Here is a 24,731-nt window from a genome sequence, read left to right on the forward strand (position 1 = left end):
CGAGCAGTGTGATTACTGGATGGTAGGGTACCCTGGACCATCTATAAGACCTAAGGAGTTGTAGCCCAGAACTTCATCGGAGCTCAACTTGGCTTCACCACGTAGTCTTAGACTCCTCTACTCCCCCATGCCCACTCCGGCGATCAGCTGCGAACACGTGTCCCACAAATAACTGCTCTGACCTCCTGCAAACTGGAGGGAAGCACATCAGTCCAGACACAGGAAACAGAGGGCCCCACTGCTCCTGCCCAGATTTCTGCCACACTGAGTGGTACACACTGCAGGCCTGCCTGAGGCTCAGACTGTGGTAAGCCTAACTTCCTAGGACTGTCTAATGACCTTGAGCACTGACTTCTATAGAAAGGGGTCGTGGAATCTGAAGCCAGCTGTGACTGTGGGAGCTTCCTGGGGCTGCCATATCAATGGCTCACTAACCAGATGGCTGAAATAACAAACTTATTCTTCCACAGTTCTAGAGGCCAGAAGTCAGAAATCAAAGTGTTAACAGGGCCATGCTCTCTCTGAATATTCTAGGGAAGAATCTGTTCCACGCTTTCTCTTACCTTCTGGTGTTGCCAGCATTCATTAGTATCCCATATTTGTGGACACAGAGCTCTGCCTCAGCCATCACATGGCAGTCTCCTGGTGTCTGTTTCGGTGTCTCTTCCCTTCTCATAAGGATACTAGTCATATTGCAGTAAGTGCCCACCCTGCTCCAGTACGACTTCATCTTAACTAATTACATCTGCAAAGGCCCTATTTCCAAACAAGGTCACATTCCTGGGTACAAAGGGTTAAATAAAACCTTAATATATCCTTTTGGGGGACACAATTCAATCTACAACAATGACCCAGAGAGACTGCTTAGCTTACCTTCTCCTGGAAGCCTCCATTTAATAGTGGCAACTTCTTACACAGTTAGATTTGTGCCTCCTACTTAGTTTTTTAAAAGCTAAAAGAGACATAAAAAACTCAGAGCGGCTCTTTCTTGGGAGGGAGTTCCCTCAGAACTTCCAAGGTATTTGTAATGCTCGGTTTCTTTCTTTCTTTTTTTTCTCCTTTTTTTTTTTCAGCTAATGTTCTGTTTCTTAACCCAAGAGACAGATACAAAAGTATTTATTTAATTAACCCATAAAGTATACTCATATGTTCCATGTGTTCTTCTGTAGTTACAGGACACATGTCATAATTTAAAACATTAAGTACAGGGATTAAAAGACAAACCCACAAGAACAAAGAACAGGTGGACAGGTGACTGCAGTCCAAGTATATGAGTAAGTAGCAAACGGCTGAGGCCAGAGAGCCTAAGGCAGCAGTGAAGACAGGCCAGGAGCAGGGTGATGTACACGCAGAGCCTCAGGAAAGGCTACGAGGCACCGATCGGATCTGGCTAACACTGAGAGTGGACAGCAAGACTATGCGCTGAGAGTCTCTCTACCTAAGGGGATAAAGCCTCCAACTACAACCCCACTGCCCACATCCAGATATGATCTTTCCCTCCATGGGCAGAAGACCAGAATGTCCGGAGAGGCTCAGGGGGGACTCTGGACACTGGAGACCTGGCCCAGCCAAGGATGGGGCTGAAAACAGGGAAATTCAGGCAAGTTTTCCAGCTGAATGGTTCCTGGACCACTACACTCACCTCTAGGGTATAGGCATGCAGGTTACTACTTCCTAGGAAAGATGGCAAATAGAAGAAAAAAAAAGAAAATTAAGGGACCCATCTAGAGTAAGCGTTGTCAGCAAACTATATCCCACAGGCCAGATCCAGCCTCTTTTAGTAAATAATGTGTTACTGGGACACAGCCATGCGCATCCATTGTCTCTTGCTTTCACACAACAGCAGAGTTGAGCAGTTGCAACTCAGACTGTGTGGCCTGCAGAGCCAAAACCATTTGCTGTCTGATCCTTTACAGAAGGCCGCCAACCCCCAGGGTTGTTCAATATCCAGGGTTCAATATCCAAATAATAAGTGTGCTCCAAAAAGACAGAACAGAGATGGGGCACTTGGGTGGCTCAATTGGTTGAGTGGCTGGCTCCTGATTTCGGCTCAGGTCATGATCTCACGGTCTGTGAGATCTGGCTCCATGTCAGGCTCTACACTGAGAGTGTGGGGTCTGCTTGGGATCTTCTCCCTCTCTCTCTGCCCCTCCCTACCAAAATAAATAAATAAACATTGAAAAGAGAGAGAAAGAGAAAACAGAAGACAGGAAATTAAGATGTTCCAGAGCTCCAGGAGAGTTTCACATTGAAAGGGCCCACACAGCACATGCCCAACATAGTGGAAGAAGCCCCACACATGGTATCTCATAAAATAGATCACAACACTGCCCACTAGTTTCCAAAGAAGACAGAAAATGTGCAAATAATCCTATCTGGAAGTCATTTAATCCTATTTAGCAAGTTATCTACAGAAAAACAACTAGGAAACATGTGAATAAAATGTAATCAGAAACATGTAAATAAAAAATAAGATTTCACTTTATACCCATTAGATCAGCAAAACTAGTTAAAGGCTGTTTAGGAGCAAGTGCTAGCAAAGATTCAGGGAATCAGACCTGTCATTCCTGCCATGGGAAGGTGCATTCTTGAAGTTCTGAGTGGAGTTAGCCATTCCCAGGAGCACTCACAGACTTGGATTCCCCTGAATATTCTCAGGCTATGCTGCCACACACTGATCTGCTTCTATGCGTTGTTTCCTAACTACACAGATGTTGACCTGTCCTCAGATCCTGCTCAGCATGTGGTCTGCTACAGCAGTAGCAATCTGCCACTCAGGGTTAGGATACAAACCATGTGCAAACACAGTCCCTGTCAGGGACTCGGAGAGATGAAGAAAGTGTCAAGGTTCTGTCCTGAACGCCCAAGGGCAACAAACAAATCTGGCTGGAATAAAGGGTATTCATATAGAATAGTTTCAAAAGCCAAAGCCCAGAAATTTTCCTGTTTTGCTCCCTTGCTGTTTCCTTCTCTCTCCTGAAGTCACTCAGAACTGTCAGCAGAACTCAGCTGTGCCCTCTGTCTGTAGCACCTCAGGCCCTCTCCCCTCCCCCTCCCCTGCTGACCCGGGGGAAATCTTACCTGGTAGCGGTCAAGGATTCTGAAGTCCTGACACGTTGTTCTGTAGGTGGCTTGTCCCGCTGGAAGCCTGGAAACTCCCCCTTCTTTGGCTCCATAAAGTCCATCAACTAACAGAAGAGCAGCATTAACAACTTGATCCAAGTCAAAAAGTGGTAATCCCCTATCCCTTTTCGCTTGTCTGACAATCAACTTCCGTTTCAGTCTGCGAGCTTCTGGCGTCATGGCAACGGCGCTGGGACAAGCTTCTAGCCTCTTCAGGAGCAGCTTCTCCTCGTAGATGCTCATGGGGGTGTACTTGGGCCCCTTAGGCTTCCTGTCCTTCTCCAGCTGGGGCTTCCTCTTCTCTCGAGTCCTCGTTTGCAGAGATGTGTTGGAATCAGTGTCTTCGCTGTCAATGTCCATCCTGTCCGGCTTTTCCTCCTCGCTCTCTACCTCCTGCTTTATCTGTTCAGGCACTCTGACCTTCTTTCTGCCCCCGACCACTGCCCCAGAGGCTGCTGCCCCTGCGGGGGGAGGAACGTACTCCATCCCTGGGTCTATAACGCCATCACCTTCCATCTCGTCATCATCTGCACAGAGGGTAAGACAGCGTAATTAAGACAAGCAGAAGACATGCAGGGCGCATCGCCCACAGAGTGAAAATACACACATCGATCATATCGCACATGTAATACCAAAGACCCGAGAGAGGCAAGTCTTACCATGAAACAAGGCTTGTGGTGGCATCACATCTGGAATCAGATCAGCTTCTGAAAGCAAGCTGGGTGTAGCCGAGTGAGAGGCAGGGGTCCCGGGGGCGGAGAAATCCAGAGACGGGGAGGGCGATGGGCTGGTCAGAGGGGTGCGGTCCGAGGAGCTCAAGGATGAGAAATCGATCACTTCTCCTTTTTCTAGAACCACATCTGGCCTGCGGCTGCGGCTTATGAACTTTACAGGGGTCGAAGAAGTACTCCTGTCGAGAAAGCCAGCCGCTTCCTTCTGGGCTCTTCGAATGTCCTTTGCTTCCTGAGTACGAGACCTTTTCTCTTTTAATTCCATGGCAGATTCCACGGGATTCCGACTCGCCCGTTTTCGAAGGCCCTCAACAGTAATGACGGGATCTAAAGCTGGTTTGGAGGCTGCCAGGAAAAGAGAAGTATCTCAACTTTAGCTTCTTTTGCTAATTTAACTGTGAACCTATTACCATGTTTGAAATAGAGAAGTGTTTCACAATGAATACCCTAAACTAGGACTTAAGAGTTCTCCTGACAAAAAAAAAAGGGATTATAATGCAAATTTCAATGATTAAATACTGCATTTGCCTACTGAAATTGGCAAACATTAAACATTTGGTAATGTTCAACAAGAGTATGGAGAAATGGGTATCTTCATGCGTTTTTAGTAAGGGTAAATTTTATTACAACTTTTTGGAGGATGATTTGGCAACACTAATTAATATTTGGAATAAATATGCCCTTGATATGGAAACTTGTTTTTCAGGAATTTATCACAAATAATTTACATACATACAATCTAACAGTATTTAAAGTAACAACAACAAAAAGGCAGAAGTAAACAAAATATCCATCACTGGGGAATGGCATATTGTATTATCCTATGAAGGGCATTCAATGATACAATTGGAAAAAAAGAAAATAAGGTAGATCTACAGGGAATGCTATGGAGAGATGTCCAAGGTCTCCTAGTAAGAGGGGGGGGGGGCGGGGGAACGGGTTAAAGAACAGGTATTACAGCATGAGTTTATTTTTTCAATTAAAAATGCTAAAAGCATTCACAAAAGACAGCAGTGGTTACTCTCCGGTGTGAAACTGCAGGCAGGTGTTGGTGTGGGGGAGGGGGGTACAGTTAGGCTTTATACTTTTCAATACTATTTGATTTTTTCTCAAATATATATATTTTTAAATTTTTAATATTAATTTTTCAAAGAGAGACAGAGTGTAAGTAGGGGAAGGGCAGAAAGAGAGGGAGAAACAATCCAAAGCAGGCTCTAGGCTCTAAGCTGTCAGCACATAGCCCAACGCAGGGCTCGAACTCATGAACTCCTAGATCATGACCTGAGCCAAAGTTGGACACTCAACCAACTGAGCCAGCCAGGAGCTCCACTTCTCAAATTTATTTTTAAAAATTTAAAGCTCACTAAGGGGTGCCTGGGTGGCTCAGTCGGTAAAGCGTCTGACTTCAGCTCAGGTCATGATCTCATGGTTCGTGGGTTAAAGCTCCGCGTCGGTCTGTGCTATACATTTGCTCAAAGCCTGGAGCCTGCTTTGGATTCTGTATCTCCTTCTCTCTCTGCCCCTCCTCCACTTGCATTCTGTCTCACTCTGTCTCTCAAAAATAAATAAATGTAAAAAAAAATTAAAAAATAAAGCTCAATAAAATTTTTTAGATAAAAAAAAAAAATCAGACCAATATGTGATTGATTGTAAGGAGTTAATTTTCTTTAATTGGGAGAATGCCATCAGGGTTAGGCTTTGAAAAAGAATCTGTATCTCCTAAAGATACATACCAAGATGTTTAAGAATGAAATGTTGATTACGGGATTTGCTTCTAAATAATACAAGGGGTGGAATGGGTAGAGGGTTGGGGGAAAGTACCCAGGAGTCAAAATAAAATGAGATGGCCAGCAAGTGAACTGCTGAGGGAGGAGAAAGGGACATAGGGATTCATTACACCACTCTCTTCATATTCATGGGAGGTTACAAGTTCCACATTAAAAAACTGTAAAACAAAATGAGATTGCAAATAGAGAACCTTGGGGCACCTGGGTGGCCCAATCAGTTAAGCATCTGATTCTGAAAGTGCAAGGCCTGCTTTGGATCCTCTGTCCACCCCCCTCTCTGCCCCTTCTCCTCGAACGTGTTCTCTCTATGGTTGTGGAGGGGGGCACTTGTGGGGAAGAGCACTGGGTGTTATATGGAAACCAACTTGGTAATAAACTATTTAAATAAAATAAATAAATAAATAAATAAATAAACAAACATTTTGGGTGCACCTGGGTGGCTCAGTGCTGACTGCTCAGAGCCTGGAGCCTGCTTTGGATTCTGTGTCTCCCTCTCTCCCTGCCCCTCCCCCACTCATACTCTGCCTCTCTCTCAAAAATTTTATTTTTGAAATAAATAAACATTTTTAAAAATTAAAAAAGAAAAGGAAAAGAAAAAATAGAGAACCTTGCAGATACCAAAGGACATTTACAGAACTGGTAACTTGATTATTTTTTGTATGGTATTTATTTACAGCATACACAAATGTGATGTAATCCAACTGCCAAACAGACTAGCTCCAGAGAGGCAGCTGGGCTATGCCTCACGAGCAGAAGGTCTCATAAGCTCACACTTACTCCGGCCTGGCCAGCACATGCTCTAATATTCTCACAAGAGTACCTTTTACTTTCAGAGTAGAGGCAGACAGCTTCTCTCCTTCAGGCTTCATGGTTGGGGGCTTGTTGTGAACAAGCTTCCACCATCCTGGTTCGCCGAACTCCTGAGCACCTGAGCGGAAGAACATGGGGCTTCCCACACTGAGGCAACCGGCCACTGTGCTCCACCAGGTCGAAGTCTTCTTCCTGGAGAGTCCAAGAATTAAAACATTATTGGCTTTTCAATTTTGTCATTATGCAGAAGACACACTCCACATATACTCTAGGACTCCAAGCCTGTGCTATGCTATGGAACCTCCAAGCTTTGAAGGAACAGAGCATAAGAGTCCAGAGACAGGCTTCAAATCCTGGCTCTACCACCTTCTGGCTGCCTCGGTTTCCTCTTTTTTTTAATTAGGATACAACTTAACTCACAAGGTTGCTATGCGGATTAAACAAAAAAATTCAAACAAAGCTCATAAAACACTTATCACATGAGTGCCTGGGTGGGTGACTCAGTTAAGTGTCTGACTCTTGATTGCAGCTCAGGTCATGATCTCAGGGTTTGTAAGACTGAGCCCCACATCATCAGGCTCTGCCCTGACAGTGCAGACAGGAGAGAAAGGAGAGAGGGAGGGAGGGAGAGGGAGAGAGTCTCAAGCAGGTTCCACACTCAGCTTGGAGCCCAACGTGGGACTTGATCCCATGACCCGGGGATCATGACCTGAGCTGAAACCAAGAGTGAGATGCTCACCCGACTGAGCCACCCAGTGCCCCAACTGGAGTTGCTTTTATATGTGAATTAAACACAGCTCTCAAGAAAGCAAGCAAGAGAATCACAGGCCCTGGTAAACAGTTCATTTTACCCCAGGAGTCAGATGCACCTCTCAGTCTGCTCCTATTTGCCTGTACAAATAGTAAAGCAGAATAAAACTATACAATATGTTCCATAAATAGAGTTGAATTTTGGGGGAATAACCAATTTTGGGGGGGAGAAAGTATATAATAAAAAGTTTATTTTTTTTTTCTTTAAGCAGGCTTCACACGCAGCACAGAGCCCAACACAGAGCTAGAACTCACAACCCCAAGATCAAGACCTGAGCTAAGATCAAGAGTTGGATGCTTAGCCAAGTGAGCCACCCAGGTGCCCCTAAACATTTTTAATGATATGTAAAATGCTAACTCTTCAGATTCTTTTAAAGGCAACTGTTCTATTTCCACCTTGAAAAAACAAGCACCAGAAATACAACACAGTCTTTCATAAGAAGGCCAGTTTTAACACTTGAAAAATATTGCTAGGGAGGCAAAATGAAAAAAGCATTCTTAGGGACAAAGATGTGCTAGAAAATAAAGGAAAAAAACCCCACAAATATAAGCTCTAATAGGTACGAGCATTCTCTGGGATGGGGACAAAGACACTTAGCTTCCTCCCCAATGTTTTGGTCCCAGAGCACCTCTCCCACATTTGTATCTTTTTCTAAACTATCCAAGCCTCTCTCCTCCTGCCCAAAGGATATGGGAGGGGAGAGGTTTCACTTGATTTCATACACCAGCTGATGGTACCTCCCCAGGTCCCTCAGGCTCTGTCCACTTTTCTTCTTTTTTTTAACTTAATTGAAAAACTTTTTTTTAATGTTTTATTTATTTTTGATAGAGAGAGAGAGAGAGACAGAGAATGAGAGCAGGAGGGGCAGAGAGGGAGGGAGACACAGAATTGGAAGCAGGCTCCAGGCTCTGAGCTGTCAGCACAGAGCCTGATGCGGGGCTCGAACCCACCAACGTGAGATCATGACCTGAGCCGAAGTCCGAGGCTTAACAGACTGAGCCACCCAGGTGCCCCTTTACTTAATTTTTTAAATGTTTACTTATATTTAAGAAAAAGAGAGAGAGACAGGGACAGAGGGACAGAGAGACAGAGCTTGAGCAGGGTAGGGCCAGAAATCGAGATCGAATCTGAAGGAGGTGCCAGGCTCCAAGCTGTGAGCTGTCAGCACAGAGCCTGATATGGGGCTCGAACCCACGAGCAGTGAGATCCTGACCTGAGCCAAAGGCAGATGCCCAAATGACTGAGTTACTCAGGTGCCCCTTGTCCATCTTTCTTCTTTCTGTTGCTCAATAACCAATAACTCAATAACCCAATAACTGTCACTGTCCTACTCTCAGAGTCACTTACTCTTTGCCCGCTCAAACCTGCTTCTCAATCCCTCCAGGGAATTTTCATTTCAGTTACTGTCCTTTTCAGCTGCAGAATTTCTTTTTGACTTTTTAGGGTTTTTTTTTTTTTTTTATCTCTTTGCTGATAACGTCTATCTTGTTTGTACAACATTTTCTTGACTTTCTCTGCATCAGTTCTTAGGGCATCTTTAGGACAGTTGTAAAATCTGTTCTATAGACCTACCAGTAGGTCTTTTTCAGGGACAATTTTTGTTGTTTTATTATTTTTTCCTTTGAATGGGCCATATTTTCCTGTTTCTTTGTATTCCTTGTAAGTTTTTGTTGAAATTGGATATTTGAATTTAATAATGTAGTAACTCTGAAAATCAGATTTTTTTCCTCTCCTGAGATTTATGGGGTTTGGGGGTTGTTGTTTTTTTTTTTTATTGTTGTAGGGTGTTTCTGTATCAAAGATCCACCTGAGGTATAAACTTAAGGTCTTCTCAGGGTCATTTCTGAGCCTGTGGCTTCCCTTGGGCATGCATGGTGACTTTCTGATTTTCTCTGTATATGTGGTTACTTTTGATTATCTTATCTTTAATATCTGGCTCCACAGAGGGACAAAGAGAAAAATAAAGTGGGGGGTGGGGGAGGTGCCAGCCCTTTAAATCTCCTTCAAGTCATTTCAGCCAGAGGGAGAAGGGTTTGCAACCAATCAGGGGAGGTGCGCCCCACCTCTTCATCTGCATTTCTGTGATCAGAAGCAGCAATCAGCAGTCAGAGCACAGATTCCTGACATTTGGAGGACAGGGTCCTTTCTGTCTACCCTGGCTCCAGCAAACTATGTACGAGGGGCTTGGGAAACAAGCACATTGCTGCCAGACACAGGGTTGAAGGGTGTGGAATGGGTAAATGTTACTAACAGGTGGATTTGACCAAATTCAACTGCAATTTACCTTCCAAGCCTCCTTTTGGAAGTGAAGCCTTCAATATAGATCCAGAGATCCAAAAATAGTTACATCAGACAGATTCTGCCATTTCAACTGTTGTCTAGGTGGGAACAGACTCTGGTGCTTCCTACTCTGCCATCCCTCTGGAATCTTTGTCATACCATTAAAAAAATTTTAGGAGTGCCTACGGGGCTCAGTTGGTTTAGCATCTGACTTCGATCATGATCTCACAGTTCCCGAGTTCAAGCCCGACATCGGGCTCTGTGCTAACAGCTCAGAGCCTGAAGCCTGCTTCAGATTCTGTGTCTCCCTCTCTCTCTACCCTCCTCCCCAGCTCATGCTCAGTCTCTCTCTCTTGCTCTCTCAAAAATTAATATTTAAAAATAATGATAATAATAAGAAAAATTTTTAAATACTATGAATGTGCTTTATCATATTTTATTAAATTTAAGACCCACTGACTTTAAGATACACTATTTTATATACAACAACAACAAAAAAACTAGCCATCAATTATGATATACTATCCCTTATAAGATGGATCCAGCTGTCAGAGATGTGAAAATTTTTCAAGAAAATTTTTTAAAGAGATGTGAAAAAAATTTTAAATGTGTGCATTTTGAGGTGCCTGTGTGGCTCAGTCAGTTAAGCGTTCAATTCTTGGTTTTGGCTCAGGTCATGGTCTCACGGTTTCATGGGTTTGAGCTCTGTATTGGGCTCTGTACTGACAGTGTAGTGCCTGCTTGGGATTCTCTGTCTCCCTCTCTCTCTGCCCCTCCCCCATTTGCACTGTCTCAGTCTCTCTCAAAATAAAGAAACTTTTTAAAGAGTATGCATCTTAAAAATCAAAGTATTCAAAGTATTCTTCATTATTCAAAGTCATACCTCCTATATACTGGATACCTGAAATTAATATAACACTGTTAACTACACTGAAATTAAAAAATATTAAATTTAAAAAATGTTTTAATGTTCATTATATTTGAAAGAGAGAGACAATGGGGGAGAGGCACAGAGAGATGAAAACAGAATCTGAAGCAGGCTCCAGGCTCCAGGCTGACAGCACATAGCCCAATGCAGGACTCGAACTCACACGTGGTGAGGTCATGACCTGAGCCAAAGTTGGACACTTAACTGACTAAGCCACCCAGACAATCTGGAATTTAAAAAAAAAAATTAACAAAAATAATTTTTTTTAATCCTGGAGAAATTCAAAGTTAAGATTATAAAAGTAGACTAAATGATCACACACCCAAAGGCAATTAAACTACAGTAATTAAGTAAAGCTTTTGAATACTTTTTTTTAAAATGTTTATTCATTTTTTGAGAGAAAGAGAGAGTCTGAGAGACAGAGTTGAGTGGGGAAGGAGCAGAGAGAGGGCGACACAGAATCCAAAGCAGGTTCCAGGCCCCAAGCTGTCAGAAGGAAGCCTCATGGAGCCTCACATGCGGCTCGAACTCCTGAACCCCTAGATCATGACCTGAGCGGAAATTGGACGCTCAACCGAATGAGCCACCCAGGCACCCCAGCTTTTGTATACTTTTCACTTATTTCCATAATAGATAACATAAAGTAATTTAAATAAGCCTTTACATATTTAAACTTCAATAAAACATTAAAGACATGAATGAAAAACCTGCAAACATCTAAAAGAAAATGTATTCAAATCCTGCACTTCATTACACCATACACTATTCTCTTAGGAACTATGGCAAATGCGAAATGCTTATCTTGTTAAGAATTTAAAGAATGTTCTATGGATAGCAGAATTAAATCTTCAGTAGCTATGAAAAAAGCCTAACTGTACAAGTTCCCTGCAGGCCGCTTCCCCAGGGCGTTGTGATTCTGCGGATGTTCCCACCCTTCTGAGCAGTGCTGCCGGCCTTGGGTGAGGGGTTTCGTGGCTTTTCCAACCACTGATGCTTACAGCAGAGTTCCACAAGTAAAGGACAACACTGAAGGAGGAAACTGAATGATAAGGAATCACGGAGGAGTAATTTTTAATGATCTCTCATTTCTTCTGGTTAGATCAAGGAGAAAGTTTGTTGCTTTACGTTCTCCCTAACACACGCTGCGTCCCTTTTTGATCAAGAAAGAGGGCTTTGAATTTTTTTTAATGTTTTATTTATTTTTGAGAGAGAGAGACAGAGAAGAGAGAGTGTGAGTAGGGGAGGGTCAGAGAGAGAGGGAGACACAGAATGTGAAGACAGGCTCCAGGCTCTGCGCTAGCTGTCAGCACAGAGCCGGATGCGGGGCTCGAACCCACAAACCGTGAGATCATGACCTGAGCTGAAGTCGGATTCTTAACTGACTGAGCCACCTAGGTGCCCCAAGAAAGAGGGCTTTGATTGCCTTTATGGGCCATGGGATCCAGCGATAATAATATTGTGTTATTTTTAGCACACCTACTTTTATAGTTTTATTCTATGTATGGCAAACGATATGGATTTTCCACTTACCATGGTGGTATGAAGTTTCTTTTTAAAATTAATGTATTTACAAAAAAGGGGGGGCTTGATTCAAATAAGTAAATGGTAATTCAAGTGATTCACTAACACTGCCAAAAACCACTGGTTTAATGGTTAAACCACACAGAAACTAGAGAGTAATTAATGCCTTTCAGTAAAGGATTAAAAAGGAAAAAAAAGCCTTGGCTGATTCCTCTCCAAACATACTCTACAAATGAACAAATGAAACAACTGAACAACTTTATGTTAAAATACAGCAAAATGCTTAAAAACAGACAATTTAAATAGTTTCTTCTCAAAGACAATCCACTAAGCAGAATGGCACTGACAGATCAGGAAAACATTCCAAGATCCAATTTTATCAGTTTTTTTCCCTTTATTGTGCCTTATAAATGGGGTATATTAAGTTCCATAAATAGTGCTAAATCATTAAACTAAGACAACAGATTTCCTTTCTTTAAGAAAAGAACCAGTTATACTGTCAATTCTTTTCTTAGTACTACTAAATAACTTGAGAACAAAAATAACTCCTTTTGTAAAAATGTACTAAATCTCTTCTATTTTCTCCTCACAGCGAGCCTTCAGAAAGCTGCCTCTCCTTTCTGCTGCCTTCCCTCAGCTCTGAGTGAGGCTGGCAGAACTGTCTTCTCAGCACCCAAGGGAAGAGGCTGCGGTGCGTTCGGAGCGAGGACACGTACAAATTTCCTGTTCTGACCTGATGTGATCAGAGCCTGTATCACGTCTAAACTGACCCAATTAAGCAAGATATAGAAGCCTCACACAGGACTTAAGACGGCAACTAACAGTCAGAACCTCATAGAATTTGCCAATGCAGTTGCAAACGCACTAATCCCTGATGGCAATGAAAATCTTGTTGATCTGCATGGATCTCTAGTTAAAGCCTGTGGGCTCAATATCTATGCCCTGGCGCATCTGAATCCGATGAGCCAACGCAGCCACCGATGAGGTGCGCACAGCAGTATAATCAACGCACTATCATGCAGAGGAGTGAATGAACAAGCCATACGCATATTAATGTGCCTAGACTTTGCTAAGCACAATAATACCAAAATGTTATCAATGGGATTGACTTTCCAGTTAATAAAAACAAATACCGATAAGAGTCTATTAATAAAGAGCAATTTAAAGAGGTAAAGTCAGCCACTGCCATTATTTTTCTTCCTCTGGCCTTCTAGAAGACACTGATTTCAAAAGGATATAATGATCCTATATCCTCAAATTATACATCCAACTATTAAAAAGCCTGATGTAATTAAGCTGCCTAGTTTTTAACACTCTAAGAATCTTTTCAAATCTCTTCACAGAAGAAACCAAGAGTGTCCTCTAAAGTAGGACACGAGGGGCGTCTGGGTGGCTCAGTCGGTTAGGCCTCCGACTTCGGCTCAGGTCAGATCTCACGTTCGTGGGTTTGAGCCCCGTGTCAGGCTCTGTGCTGACAGCCAGCTCAGAGCCTGGAGCCTGTTTCCGGATCTGTGTCTCCTTCTCTCTCTGCCCCTCCCCCTCTCATGCTCTGCCTCTCTCTGTATCAAAAATAAATAAAACGTTTAAAAAATTAAAGTAAATAAATAAATAAAGTAGGACACAAAAAGTCTGGAAACCTATATTTTTAATAGTATACACTTCCAAGGTGCCTGTGTGGCTCAGTCGGTTAAGCGTCTGACTCTTGATTTTGGCTCGGGTCATGCTCTTACGGTTCATGAGATCGAGCCCCCACGTTGGTTTCTATGCCGGCAGTGTGGAGCCTGCTTGGGATTCTGCCTCTCTCTGCCCCTCCCCTGCTTGCGCTCTCTCTCAAAATAAATAAACATTTTTTAAAAAGTACATATTTCCACTTTGGTTTTCCACAAACATGTTTTATAACTTAAAAAAGTAACATTTTCTGAATAAAAGAATTCTTTGTAATTGCCACAGGTACTCTAACTCCTAAAGGGCTGTGTGAGGCTATCTCAAATCTCATGTGCTTTGTTCTTCACCTCTTCATGCAACTATAAGGTTTTCAAAAATCACATTACCTATTTCCCAGTAAAAAGGTCCAATGTTTCTCAATAAAAGCACAGATATCTTCTTTCCATCGGAAATAACCTTGCCGTCCACTTCCTTCGAGAGACAAGTTGTACATGGCCAGCATGACAACCTGGAACACAAACGCAACTAGGGCTGGGAGGAAAGCACGGTTAGGGAGGTTAACCTTCGGGGGGAAAGCTTGTTTCATACTCTGAGTCGGAAGGGTGGGGAACAGAGGGAGAAAGGGTGAGATCTTGGAAAACTCTCAGCGTGGAATTGTATTTCCATCAGATGAGTATCACTACTCCGCTTAAGTGTCCGCAGTGGTTCCTTATACGATGCCCACGCAGGGCTAATGTGAGGCCGACCACTGTCCTAAGCAACCACCCTGTCCCCCACCCCCTCCCTGTCGCCCTCCGTCTGACACAATGCAGCACGAGATGAAGTGATAACTGCTGGCTGTCAGGCCTCCAGGTATCTGCTGCAGCCCACAGTTTCTGAATCATGATGCTAACCTTCATTAAATATTTTGAAAGTCACCCCTGCCTATATACTTCCCTAAGCTCTTTAGAGAGCAAAAACAAAGACTCTCAGAGTTTCAAAGCTGAAAATAATGTTAGTCACCCTCTACTCGGTGGTTAGCCACTTTTAGCTAAGGAAACCTGTCTTCAGACAAAATTAGCGTCAGACAAGGGGCCTGGAGCCGAGAGGCCTGGCTGCTCAGCCGGCCGCAGAGCTCCGCGTGAACACTCCTCATCTGCTCCAGCCTTGCCCGTCTACAGGTAATTAATTCAAAGCCTGGAATTGGGAAGTGTTTTCTAGAAATATAAGCAACACATGCTCACTGTAGAAGACATCAATAAGAGAAAAGCAAAGAAGGAAGTAAAAAATCACTCTAAATCTGCCATCAAGAAACAATCACTTTTAACATGTTCAAAGACTGCTTTCAGGGGTTTCTTCTTACATCTATATACATACAATTGCGTAATTATGTGATTTCACGTAAATGAACAAAACTATATAACGTTTTCAGCCTAGTTAAAATAATGATTGATTTGGGGCCATTGAAATTGAAAAGAGGGCAGAGAATATTGAAAAGGGAACAGAGAATCTATGAAAAGAATCAAACTTACTTATTCTTTCCAGAAGGAGCATCCTGAAAGTGTAAGGAAGCTAGTAAACTGCAATTCAGGCTCCCCAATCCCTGTGCTCAGAGCTCAAGACCCCCAGTGGTTCACGGGAAAACCTGACTCAAGGGGCCTCGCAATACTTCCATTAACCAAGCTCCCCGCTCCACAGACCTGTGAGACCTGCAGAAAGCCCACCAAATAATGAATCCCATCGACAGCTTTTTCAAGTCCTTCCACTCATTTTTGCAACAGGTCTACATCAACCCATCAACAGCTTCCTTAAAACAGTTACTGTCCACTGGGACTTACTAGTCAACAGATAATGAAGATAAATATGTTTGGAAACAGTAGTGATGGTTGCAAAACAATGTGAATGTACCTAATGCTGCTGAATTATATGCTTAAAAGTGGTTAAGATGGCAAACTTTCATGTTACATATATTTTACCACAATGTTAAAAGCTATTGTTCAAGAAATACTTAAGGAGTCTGAAATCAGCTTCTTTTGCCTATTCCCAGTCCCCTCAAGTACTTCAGCCACACGTATTCACTGTTAATCTTGGCAGTAGAGACACTATCTGCTACTTTATTTCTGGTACTTTTTTTGTATGTTTGAATTATTTCACGACTTTAAAAAGTAAAAATTCACATATTTACTTGGAAATAACTTTTTCTGTAACACCTAATACTTACTGAGCAAACTGCAAAATCTATGAAGGACATGGTTTTCCCTCTCCCCTGGAATCTGTAATCTTAAAAAAATGAATCCCAGTTCAGTTTTTTGCTCTCACAAGAGCTCATCAGTGACAGTGGATCCCCGAGGCTCAGCTCTGGGCTGGCTCAGCCCCAGCAGGCACTTCACAAGTATCTGCTGGAAACACCTAGAAAAATAATCAGTCCAGATCACAGTACATGCTTCACCTGCCCCATAAGAATAAGCATTCAGGTGGGGCACCTGGGTGGCTCAGTCTGTTAAGCGTCCAACTTCAGCTCAGGTCATGATCTCATGGTTCGTGGGTTCAAGCCCAGTGTCAGGCTCTGTGCTGACAGCTCAGAACCTGGAGCCCACTTTGGAATCTGTGTCTTCTTCTCTCTCTGACTCTTCCCTGCTCATGCTATCTCTCTCTCAAAAATAAATAAAAACATTTTTTTTTAATTTAAAAAAAGAATAAGCATCCAGGTGAGAAGATGGTCACTACTGTACCCTTCCCAAACATGTGATCATTTCTCCTGCATTTCCAACTGCTGTTCTCAGTCACGAAGGAGGAGAGAACACGGAAAAGTATGAAGAAAGGTCAGGAGACCAGACCCTCTGTAATGTTGGTATTTTGTGATGAAAGAAGCCAATACTGTAACTTTTGAGCAATATAACCAAAAGCCAGTTGTTCTCTTCAAAAGAAACTCCACAGACAGAAACTCATATTCATGCCAAAAAATTATATATATATGCTCTCCTTCCACTTTACAGCTTTTTGAGATGTTTACAGATCAAATGCAAATCTGCTGATGGGTGTACACATCAGAATAATCTTATTACATTAACCTGACTTTGCCTAGACACAATAGCCCATGTGTATGTTGAGAAAAACATCCCAATTACAATATTCGTGAGACTATATCCTCAGTATAAACGTCCCTTCATTTTCTGCTGGCATATTTTCAGCCAAGTCAAAAAAGGCTCCCCAAATTCACCACTGACAGATTTCATTAGCACATCTGCTAGTAAAGCACTGATAATTAAGAGAACAGTCCAAGCAGCTACAGCAGCTGTAGTTTATAAGGTAAGCGGCTAAGATCATTTCATCTCAACTCTTCCTCATTACCCTGTTTATTTCCTTCATAGCAAAAAAGTGCTATGGGTCATTAACTTGTGTATTTGTCTGCTTATTGTCTAAAATAAATGTCTAGAATGTCAGCTGTCTAGCTGTCTTGCTCATCACAGTAGTTTCCAGGCCTAGAATGACACTTGGTTCACCATTTGTTAAATGAATAAACATAAAAACTCAAAAAGTAATGTGTAATTCATTCATTATTAGAATTCAGACTATGGACGTTGGTATCTTGTGATAGACCTACTAATATAAAAACCAACCAGAAAATTAAGGCAAGCTGGAAATCAGGAAAAAGTTACTGTTCGGGCTATAGTTGTTTTGGATTAGGGTGATAGTACCACAGATGGCTAAAAGGTGGATATAGGTATTGATGCAAAAATAATATTCAAACAGATCTGTGTGCAAATACAGAAAAGCTGGATTATGTTGGCTTCTGCAATGAGTCACACTATACCTTCCGAAACTATTTCCAGTGTGGTCACTTTACATTTCTTTAAATAGTTTTATTGTTCTAAAAATGGCTGACAGAAAATATGAACCTTCAATTCAATTCAAACCAGAATCTGTATCATATCCATGTGAAATTGTGTGTGTGAGGTTTTCAAGAATCTCAAACCCAATTCACTACGTAGCAGTATTTTCACAAAGAACTGCTTTCTCCATATACTTATCATTTTCATTGTGAAATAAAAAATGACCCTCAGAACAGCTCAAACGCTTATATGTAAGTTCCCTGTTCTCTGAATATTTGCTCCAACGAATTCCTTGGGGGGCCGACCTCGCAAATCCTAGGGAAGAGCTTTTTACTCACTTGCTGCCATGTCAGTTTCAGCCTCTCATACTGCTCCTTGCCATCTTCTGAGCAATTGGAACAAGTGAATCTAAAAAAATTATCACCCTTAAGGTAACTGAGCTGTTCCCTCAGCTGACCTAAAAGAAAAACAAAAAGGCACATCATAGGTTTATCTAAAGCAATACTTATCAGTTTATCAACCAGATTTTCTACGCTTCCCGTGTTTTTCCTCTTTATCAGCCAACCCGTGACAGCAGGATGGGAATAGGGAAAACAGAAGTGTATGCCTGTTAAATGTATACCTCCTAATTTTTAGGAGAAAGGTATCAGAAAATCGAGTTTTTATTGCTCTGGAGTTTCCAACTGTTAACATTACTGACTCTCATGGGTCTCTACGCTCTTTTGAGAAATACCGGAGTTCTTACTGCGTGCCAGGAACTGGCCTAGGAATCGGAACACAGTGCCCAAAGAGTCTGCTCTTGGCATTTTATAAATTTTGAGGGCCACCTAGAAGGTGGAAATAGGTAATCATAACGGTACAACGGTTCTCCAACCTCACTGTACATCAGAATCACCCAGCGAATGGATTGGTTTTTTTAAAAGATGCCTGGGCCTACCCACACAGAATGAATCTATCTCTAGAAAGAGGGATGTGGGGTTCTCCATTTTTGAATGCTCCCCAGATGATGCCAGTGCTCCGAGACAGGACAACCACTGGGATGGCATGCAGTGTGTGCCATAGGCAATACGAGAGTACATAACAGGGAGGCCCCGTCCATATTAGGAAGACGAGAGTGCTGGAACAAGGGGGGTTGACAGGGACTTGAAGGATGCCTACAACTGGCCAGGTGAAGAGGCGTGCCTATATGTATGGCAGGAGCCCATGGAGGCTACAGACACACATATTCCAGAGAGGAAATTAAAATGTGCAGAGACCTTGATATAAGATTTTTTTTTGTGGAGAATTAAGAGCTCACCCTCACTGCAAAGTTCTGGTTGTGTGGAGATAGATGCCGAGGAGAGACGCTGAGGAAGTTAGCAGGGATCTTACCACGAAGGACAGTTTAAAATGTATTGTTAGAGGACAAGGTGGAATGCCAGAGATTTTTCCGGCAGGGCCCTGAATCAATAAGCAGAAAGAGCTCAGAAGCAAACACTAGCTAATGCATAGAAACTTCTCGATTGTTTCCTATGAAAATGTTACTATTAATGTGTTAATAGTAACTATTAATCTGAATACTTAAATCCATCTTAAGAACATTTCCACATACCAGATACTGACCCACTTCAGCTGCACTTTCTCTGACCTAGTTACAAAGTCTATAACACAAAGAATTCCTCTGGTACCTATGTCTTTCCTAGTCTCTGCTTAATGGGAAAATCCTGTTTTGGTAAAACTCATGATGGCTGGCAAAGCATGCTCCTGGCGAGCCAGGAAGCTGGCAGATGAAAAGATTAGTTGAAAGAGTGAGGTATAGGGGAGCATGTGTGTATATTCTCCTGACAGCAGATCTAGGAGGCCAGCAAGCAGAAAACAAGAATGGTCCCAGGGGGGGAAAAAAAGGTACAAAATATTTTTAATCTGCAAATTCTGACTTACTTCTGCATACAACAGCAGTTTTTCATGGAAGTTAAATATTAACACAGCAACTTGACCTTTCATTCTATATTGGGCCCTAAATCTGTAACAAGATCTTGATAGAACAATGTGCCTAAGTCTTTAAATAACAGAATTTCCAACTTTCTTTTATTAGGTTGCTGTCCAGAACGTTAACTTAACAATGTGAGAGTTGACAGTAATTTTTATTAGCACAAATGTGTCTATGTTTTATATAAATCTATCATTAACCAACTAAACTAATCATAAATATAATAATTATCTTTTTATTCAGGTCCATTTTACATTCATATTTCGTTCACAGGTTAGAAAAGCAAACCTTCACATAGGAACTGATAAATCAAAGGAATTGAGAAGCTCCTTACTGGCCGGTATCCATTTTTGGCACTTGTCACAGAAGTAGGACAGCTGCTCCTCCATCCAGGACACATCTCCTTCGTCACTGTTGAGGGAATCCCCACTCTGATCATGAGATAAGTCCACGGACGCCTGGTCCTCTGATTCAACAATCAGGAGCGTCTCCCCCTCCACCTCCCCCTCCTCCAGCCCCTCTGAGGTAGACGTCCTCGTGGCTTCATCATCGTGCCGGCTTATCAAGCTACTCAGGTGGATGCTACTATCCATCCCTTCCTCCCACAGGCTCTCAAGTGCTGTTCACGCACAATCCTAAGCCCTGGACACCAGGCTTCAAGGGGCTTCTACCAGGATCACACAGACATTCAAATTCCTCACAAGAGTGTCTGCCTACTTCTTTACTCAGATAGCAGGGACTTTTAACCCAATAATTTAGAATGTATGATCCACAGTTCTTGTCTTTGGTCAGGTTTGAAAGGACAGTGACCGAAAAAAGGGTGGACACCTCACAAAGCTATTCTCCATCCACACTCACACACCCACACCCCACACTGTCCCATCAACATTTGACATCCATTTCAAGTCATGTTTTTTGAGATCCTTTTGCCAATAACATCTTCTCTCTTTCTGCTTCAAGTTGCTCAGTCAAAATAATCTGTTCTCCCAAGAGACGAATGTTTTCTTTTTTCCGATTCTGCCTCTCAATGTCTCTGATCACTCCATCGTGAAGCCTCTAAAAACGCAAGAAACAGATTTCAGTAACGCCCTGAACAGGTGGTTCCCTTTCGAGTGCTTTTCAGTCTGAATAACAGTGCTACCAAAATACACTGAAAACTCTGAGACTCCAAATACCTAATTACTATTTCAACTTGCTGCATAAATGTAAAATGTAACAAGCCATCAGATTAATCTGTAGTGTGTTCCACCAGTGTTATTGCTAAAAATGACTTCTTACCATATTTTAGGAAATTCCTGAACATTCAGTATAGAAAACCTGTTCCTGTGGTGAATTTTAAAAGTTTAATTGATATACAATGCTTTAAAAGATCTGGTAAGAGTTACTACGGAACTCTATGAACTACTTTCCTGTTAGCAATTATCCTAGCTGAATAATATCAAAGAAAAAAGATTACTGAAATTTGAACTGTCAGGATGCAAGAAAATAAAGATCTTAGCTTTTTCTAGTGCACAGTGAAGTAAAAATTGTACAGAATTACTAATCAATTACATGACTGACAGAGACGGGAAAAATACAATGCTACTACCAGAGGAAAAACTAAAGGTGGTAGTTACTTTGAGAAACACTATAGACAAGTAGAAAATTCCAGGACATGGACATGGTACCTAAAATGAGACTTTTTAAAGCATTAATCCAGTCATTACTAATAACTCCCATTTCATAGTTTTTAGGTCCCAAAATACTAATTTTTTTTAACAACAGCCTTGTGAGGTAGAATGAATGGGGATGGGGCCCAGGGCCTTTGGTTTTTTGTTTGTAATTATTAGGTCTATTTTATTTTACTATTATCATCATTATTATTTTTAAGGAGACTCCATGCCCAGTACAAGCACAGCATGGACTTGAACTCACAACCCTGATATCAAGTTCTGAGCTGAGATAAAGAGTCAGATGCTCAACCAACTGAGCTACTGAGGTGCCCCTATTATGCCTATTTTTAAAACTCACCACATACCGACTTGCCAGATCTCCTCCAGGCCTAGAGTTTCATTTGCTATTATGGAGGAATTGGGAAATTTAAGAGTCCTGGAACAGATAATACAACTGAAAAACCATCTTTTGTGAACCCTGCTCCTTGGCCAGATCTCCAGAGACATTTGGCTCTCTCTCCCCAGTTCTTTAGGTCCTGTGCTCCCTGTACCATGCCACCCCCACCCCAAACGCACACCATCCACTGGAATCATTCTTCACTTCCCAGCCTCTGAGATCTTCCGTACCTGACCTTCCTTTCTCAGACTTCAGCATGTGGCTTAGGATCCTGCTCTCCTGCCATCATCTGCTACCTTCCTCCAAGTTTCAGTGTATGCCGACCGCCTGTGACTTCCACTTAACTATCTTCCTAATCACTTCTCTTCCTAACCACCAAGGCTTCTTCACCATTACTCATGTAGTACAACTCGTTTTGCTGGGCTCCTGTGAGGATTCATGTCAGTGCCTGGCGTGTGGTAAACAGTCAACACATGAGAGAAACAATAGTCTTTATTTTATTTCTTGCTTCCTTGAACCTTACAACAGACCCACCGTGTCAATCATCTGTCTTCTTCCTAGTGTAAAAAAGTCCACAATGAATGCCTGGATGCAAAATAAACACGGGTTACTCTGGTCAATCTTTTCTTCATCTAACTTCCAAATATCTAAATCTTTGTTCTTCTACTCTCTAGTACGGATATTCAACCCTAGGTAGCTTTTAAAACATACATGAGCAAGAGTCACCATATCCAAAAGATTCTGCTTTAAGAGGTGTGGAGTAAGTTATATTATAAAAGCTTCCCAGAAACATGCAATGCGGACTTCGTTCAGAACCAAGCTCTCATGCATCCCTACCCCCATACTCTGAAAATCTCTGCCTTCGCTGACCTCAGAACTACATCTGCCACACATTCTTCTACTCCTCTCAAATTTCTTTTGATCACCCTCTTTTCCTTTCCCTTCTTAGAAGAGAAACTCGCCTGCCTCTACTCCAAAAGCTACGCCCTCAGAACCCATACTTTGTTCCCAAATCTCTAACCTCTTTCATGCCCTGTCATTATTCATCCAATATTCCCTCCCCCAAATTCTTATACCATTACACCTTTTTGATTTGCAGACTGTGAACAACGAAGACAAGAACCTCATCGGCTTCATCTCTGTGTACCAAGTACACTAGAGAGCCCAATACAAGAAAAGACCACTTTACTAATATTCATCCGGTTCATTACTTCCACCCTTGGCAAAACTAAGCTCAACCCGAACACACGCGCTGATCTAGTTGCCTGTTCTCACACTCAACGTTCAGCACTGGTGTGAAGCAGTTACAAACTCAGGAACGCCTGTCCTTCCTTATCTTTGCTTCCCAAAGCGCCTAGTGTGGTGCCTGGTGTGGTGGCCAATCACTAAACATCTGCTAACAAGACTAAAGACTGGGAGACCCAGAATAGGCGGCCAGTCAACCGATCCGTAAGCCATGGGTATTTACATAAATACAAGTATAGAAAACAGAAAACTTGGAGGCCGGTATCTCTAATTCCCAGAATCTCATTTCCACAGCAAACTATTCCTTAAAAGAAAAAAAAAAGCATCCACTAAATTACCTTGGCTAAAGGCACGGAAAGTGAATTCGGGACAGCCTCCTTAACCCTAGAAAAAAATCTCAGCACTGGAAATGAAATCCATTAGGGTTGGGCCTCAACCTTGGGCCTGGGTTTGGGGCGAGGCCGACAACTTGCTGAGTGCACCCCACGAAAACCCTTCCCTGCCTCGACTCTGCAGTCGCCCAAGCGGGACGCTGCAAAGTCCGTATCACTGTAGGCTGATGGTGACTTGGGAAGCGGGCCGCCCGCCACCCTGCAGGACTGCCTTGGCTGAGCCAGGAGGCGGCGGCGCGGAGGGCAGGGGCTCCCCCGCGCCGAACAGGACGGGGTCACCGGGACCTCCCCGTGCACGCGGCCGCGGTGGCTGCGGCGCCCGAGTCAGGCGTCGGGCGAAAAGCGTCGGGGCCTCGGTCGCGAGAGCGTGGGGATCGAGGGGTGGGTAGGACGCAATGTCGCGCCGCCACGGATCCGACGAAAGATGGAAAGGCGAGGAGCAACGGAGAACCACGCGGAGAGAGACCAGAGGGCCCGAGGTCTCCCTCGCCGTCGCGCGGGCCCCGGAAAAGGCGGTCACGTGACACCGACCTGCCGGTCCTGCCGCTGCTTCACATGCACGCCGGCCACGGTGGCCGCCGTCAGCACCACCGACAGGCCCAGCACCACCTTCGAGCTCCTCGACATCCCCACGCCGGCCTCCGCGGCCTCCGCCTACCCGCCCGGGGCCCCAGGGCCTCAGCCAAACGCGACTCGGCGGCTGCGGGTCAGGCTCGACCGCTCGAGCGCAGAAGCCCCGCAGCTGGTGCACCGCCCTCCGCGCCAGGCGCTAGCAATCAAGAGCCGAGCGCTGGAGCGGCGTCCCTGCTCTGCATAAGCGCGGCTGAGGATGACTCTTCCTCCCATCCCCGACCCCGCACAGGCACATATCTGTCCCCTCTGAGCGCCATGCGAGCCCGAGTCCTTTGCTCACTACCAGCCTTACTAATCACAGCCTCTTTGGCACTTTGCGGGGTAGGTGCCACCAGAAGTTGGAGTTTTTGCTTGTAGATCCATAATTAAATAGTGTAGACTCGGTCATCTGTTTCATCTAAATGCTTTAAGCTGGCTGGTCTGGCTCTGATTTTTCTTAAAACTGAAAAGCCTTCTAGCTAAAGGACATACATACTAACTGCGCAGCAACGCCTCATTGCCTCTTGGTAAGAAAAGCACTGGTCAACTTGTTTCCCATGTAATTCCTAAGAGATCACCTTTATACCTTTGGAGCCTCAGTTCCCACACCTTAGATTGTATTGCAGTTTCACTTAACAGTATATAAAATGCTGTGTTGTGACAGGTATCAACTATCCGTTAGCTACTAAATCAATTTTTCTTAAGCACTACTAACTACTTGCTTTTCTTGAAGCTAGATCATTCTGAAAATTTCCTGTTAGACCTATGAGTGCAAACATAAGGTATCTGTCCTTCTCTGCCTGACTTATTTCGCTTAGCATGACACCCTCAAGGTCCATCCACTTTCCTACAAATGGCCATATTTCATTCTTTCTCATTGCCATGTAGTACTCCATTGTGTATATATACCACATCTTCCTGATTCACTCATCAGGTGATGGGCATTTAGGCTTTTTCCATGTTTTGGCTATTGTTAAAATTGCTGCTATGAACATT

The 24,731-nt window shown here is 43.2% G+C and overlaps 2 protein-coding genes across 2 annotated transcripts in view; both read right to left on the bottom strand.

The window, feature by feature from the left end:
- The window catches only part of KAT14 (lysine acetyltransferase 14), a 37,126-nt gene extending 17,078 nt beyond the window's left edge, over window positions 1–20,048 (bottom strand). Inside the window, exons 1-6 of the mRNA XM_029917527.1 lie at window positions 19,772–20,048; window positions 17,807–17,925; window positions 14,043–14,164; window positions 6,462–6,643; window positions 3,783–4,199; window positions 3,082–3,650 (exon numbers count right to left, since the gene is read on the bottom strand). Of these exons, the coding sequence (XP_029773387.1) occupies window positions 3,082–3,650; window positions 3,783–4,199; window positions 6,462–6,643; window positions 14,043–14,164; window positions 17,807–17,925; window positions 19,772–20,030 (1,668 nt within the window). The 5' untranslated portion in view covers window positions 20,031–20,048. The remainder of the gene's footprint in view (window positions 1–3,081; window positions 3,651–3,782; window positions 4,200–6,461; window positions 6,644–14,042; window positions 14,165–17,806; window positions 17,926–19,771) is intronic.
- A 285-nt stretch (window positions 20,049–20,333) lies between these two features.
- LOC115274119 (protein PET117 homolog, mitochondrial) lies at window positions 20,334–23,871 on the bottom strand. The gene is made up of 2 exons (XM_029917528.1): window positions 23,655–23,871; window positions 20,334–20,493 (listed from the first exon to the last, which is right to left on the bottom strand). Exons 1-2 carry the CDS (start codon window positions 23,748–23,750, stop codon window positions 20,344–20,346), a joined length of 246 nt encoding a protein of 81 aa, XP_029773388.1. The 5' UTR covers window positions 23,751–23,871; the 3' UTR covers window positions 20,334–20,343.
- Between the last annotated feature and the right edge of the window lie 860 nt (window positions 23,872–24,731).

Source organism: Suricata suricatta, chromosome 12 (genome assembly GCF_006229205.1).
Source record: "Suricata suricatta isolate VVHF042 chromosome 12, meerkat_22Aug2017_6uvM2_HiC, whole genome shotgun sequence".
Classification (NCBI taxonomy): domain Eukaryota; kingdom Metazoa; phylum Chordata; class Mammalia; order Carnivora; family Herpestidae; genus Suricata; species Suricata suricatta.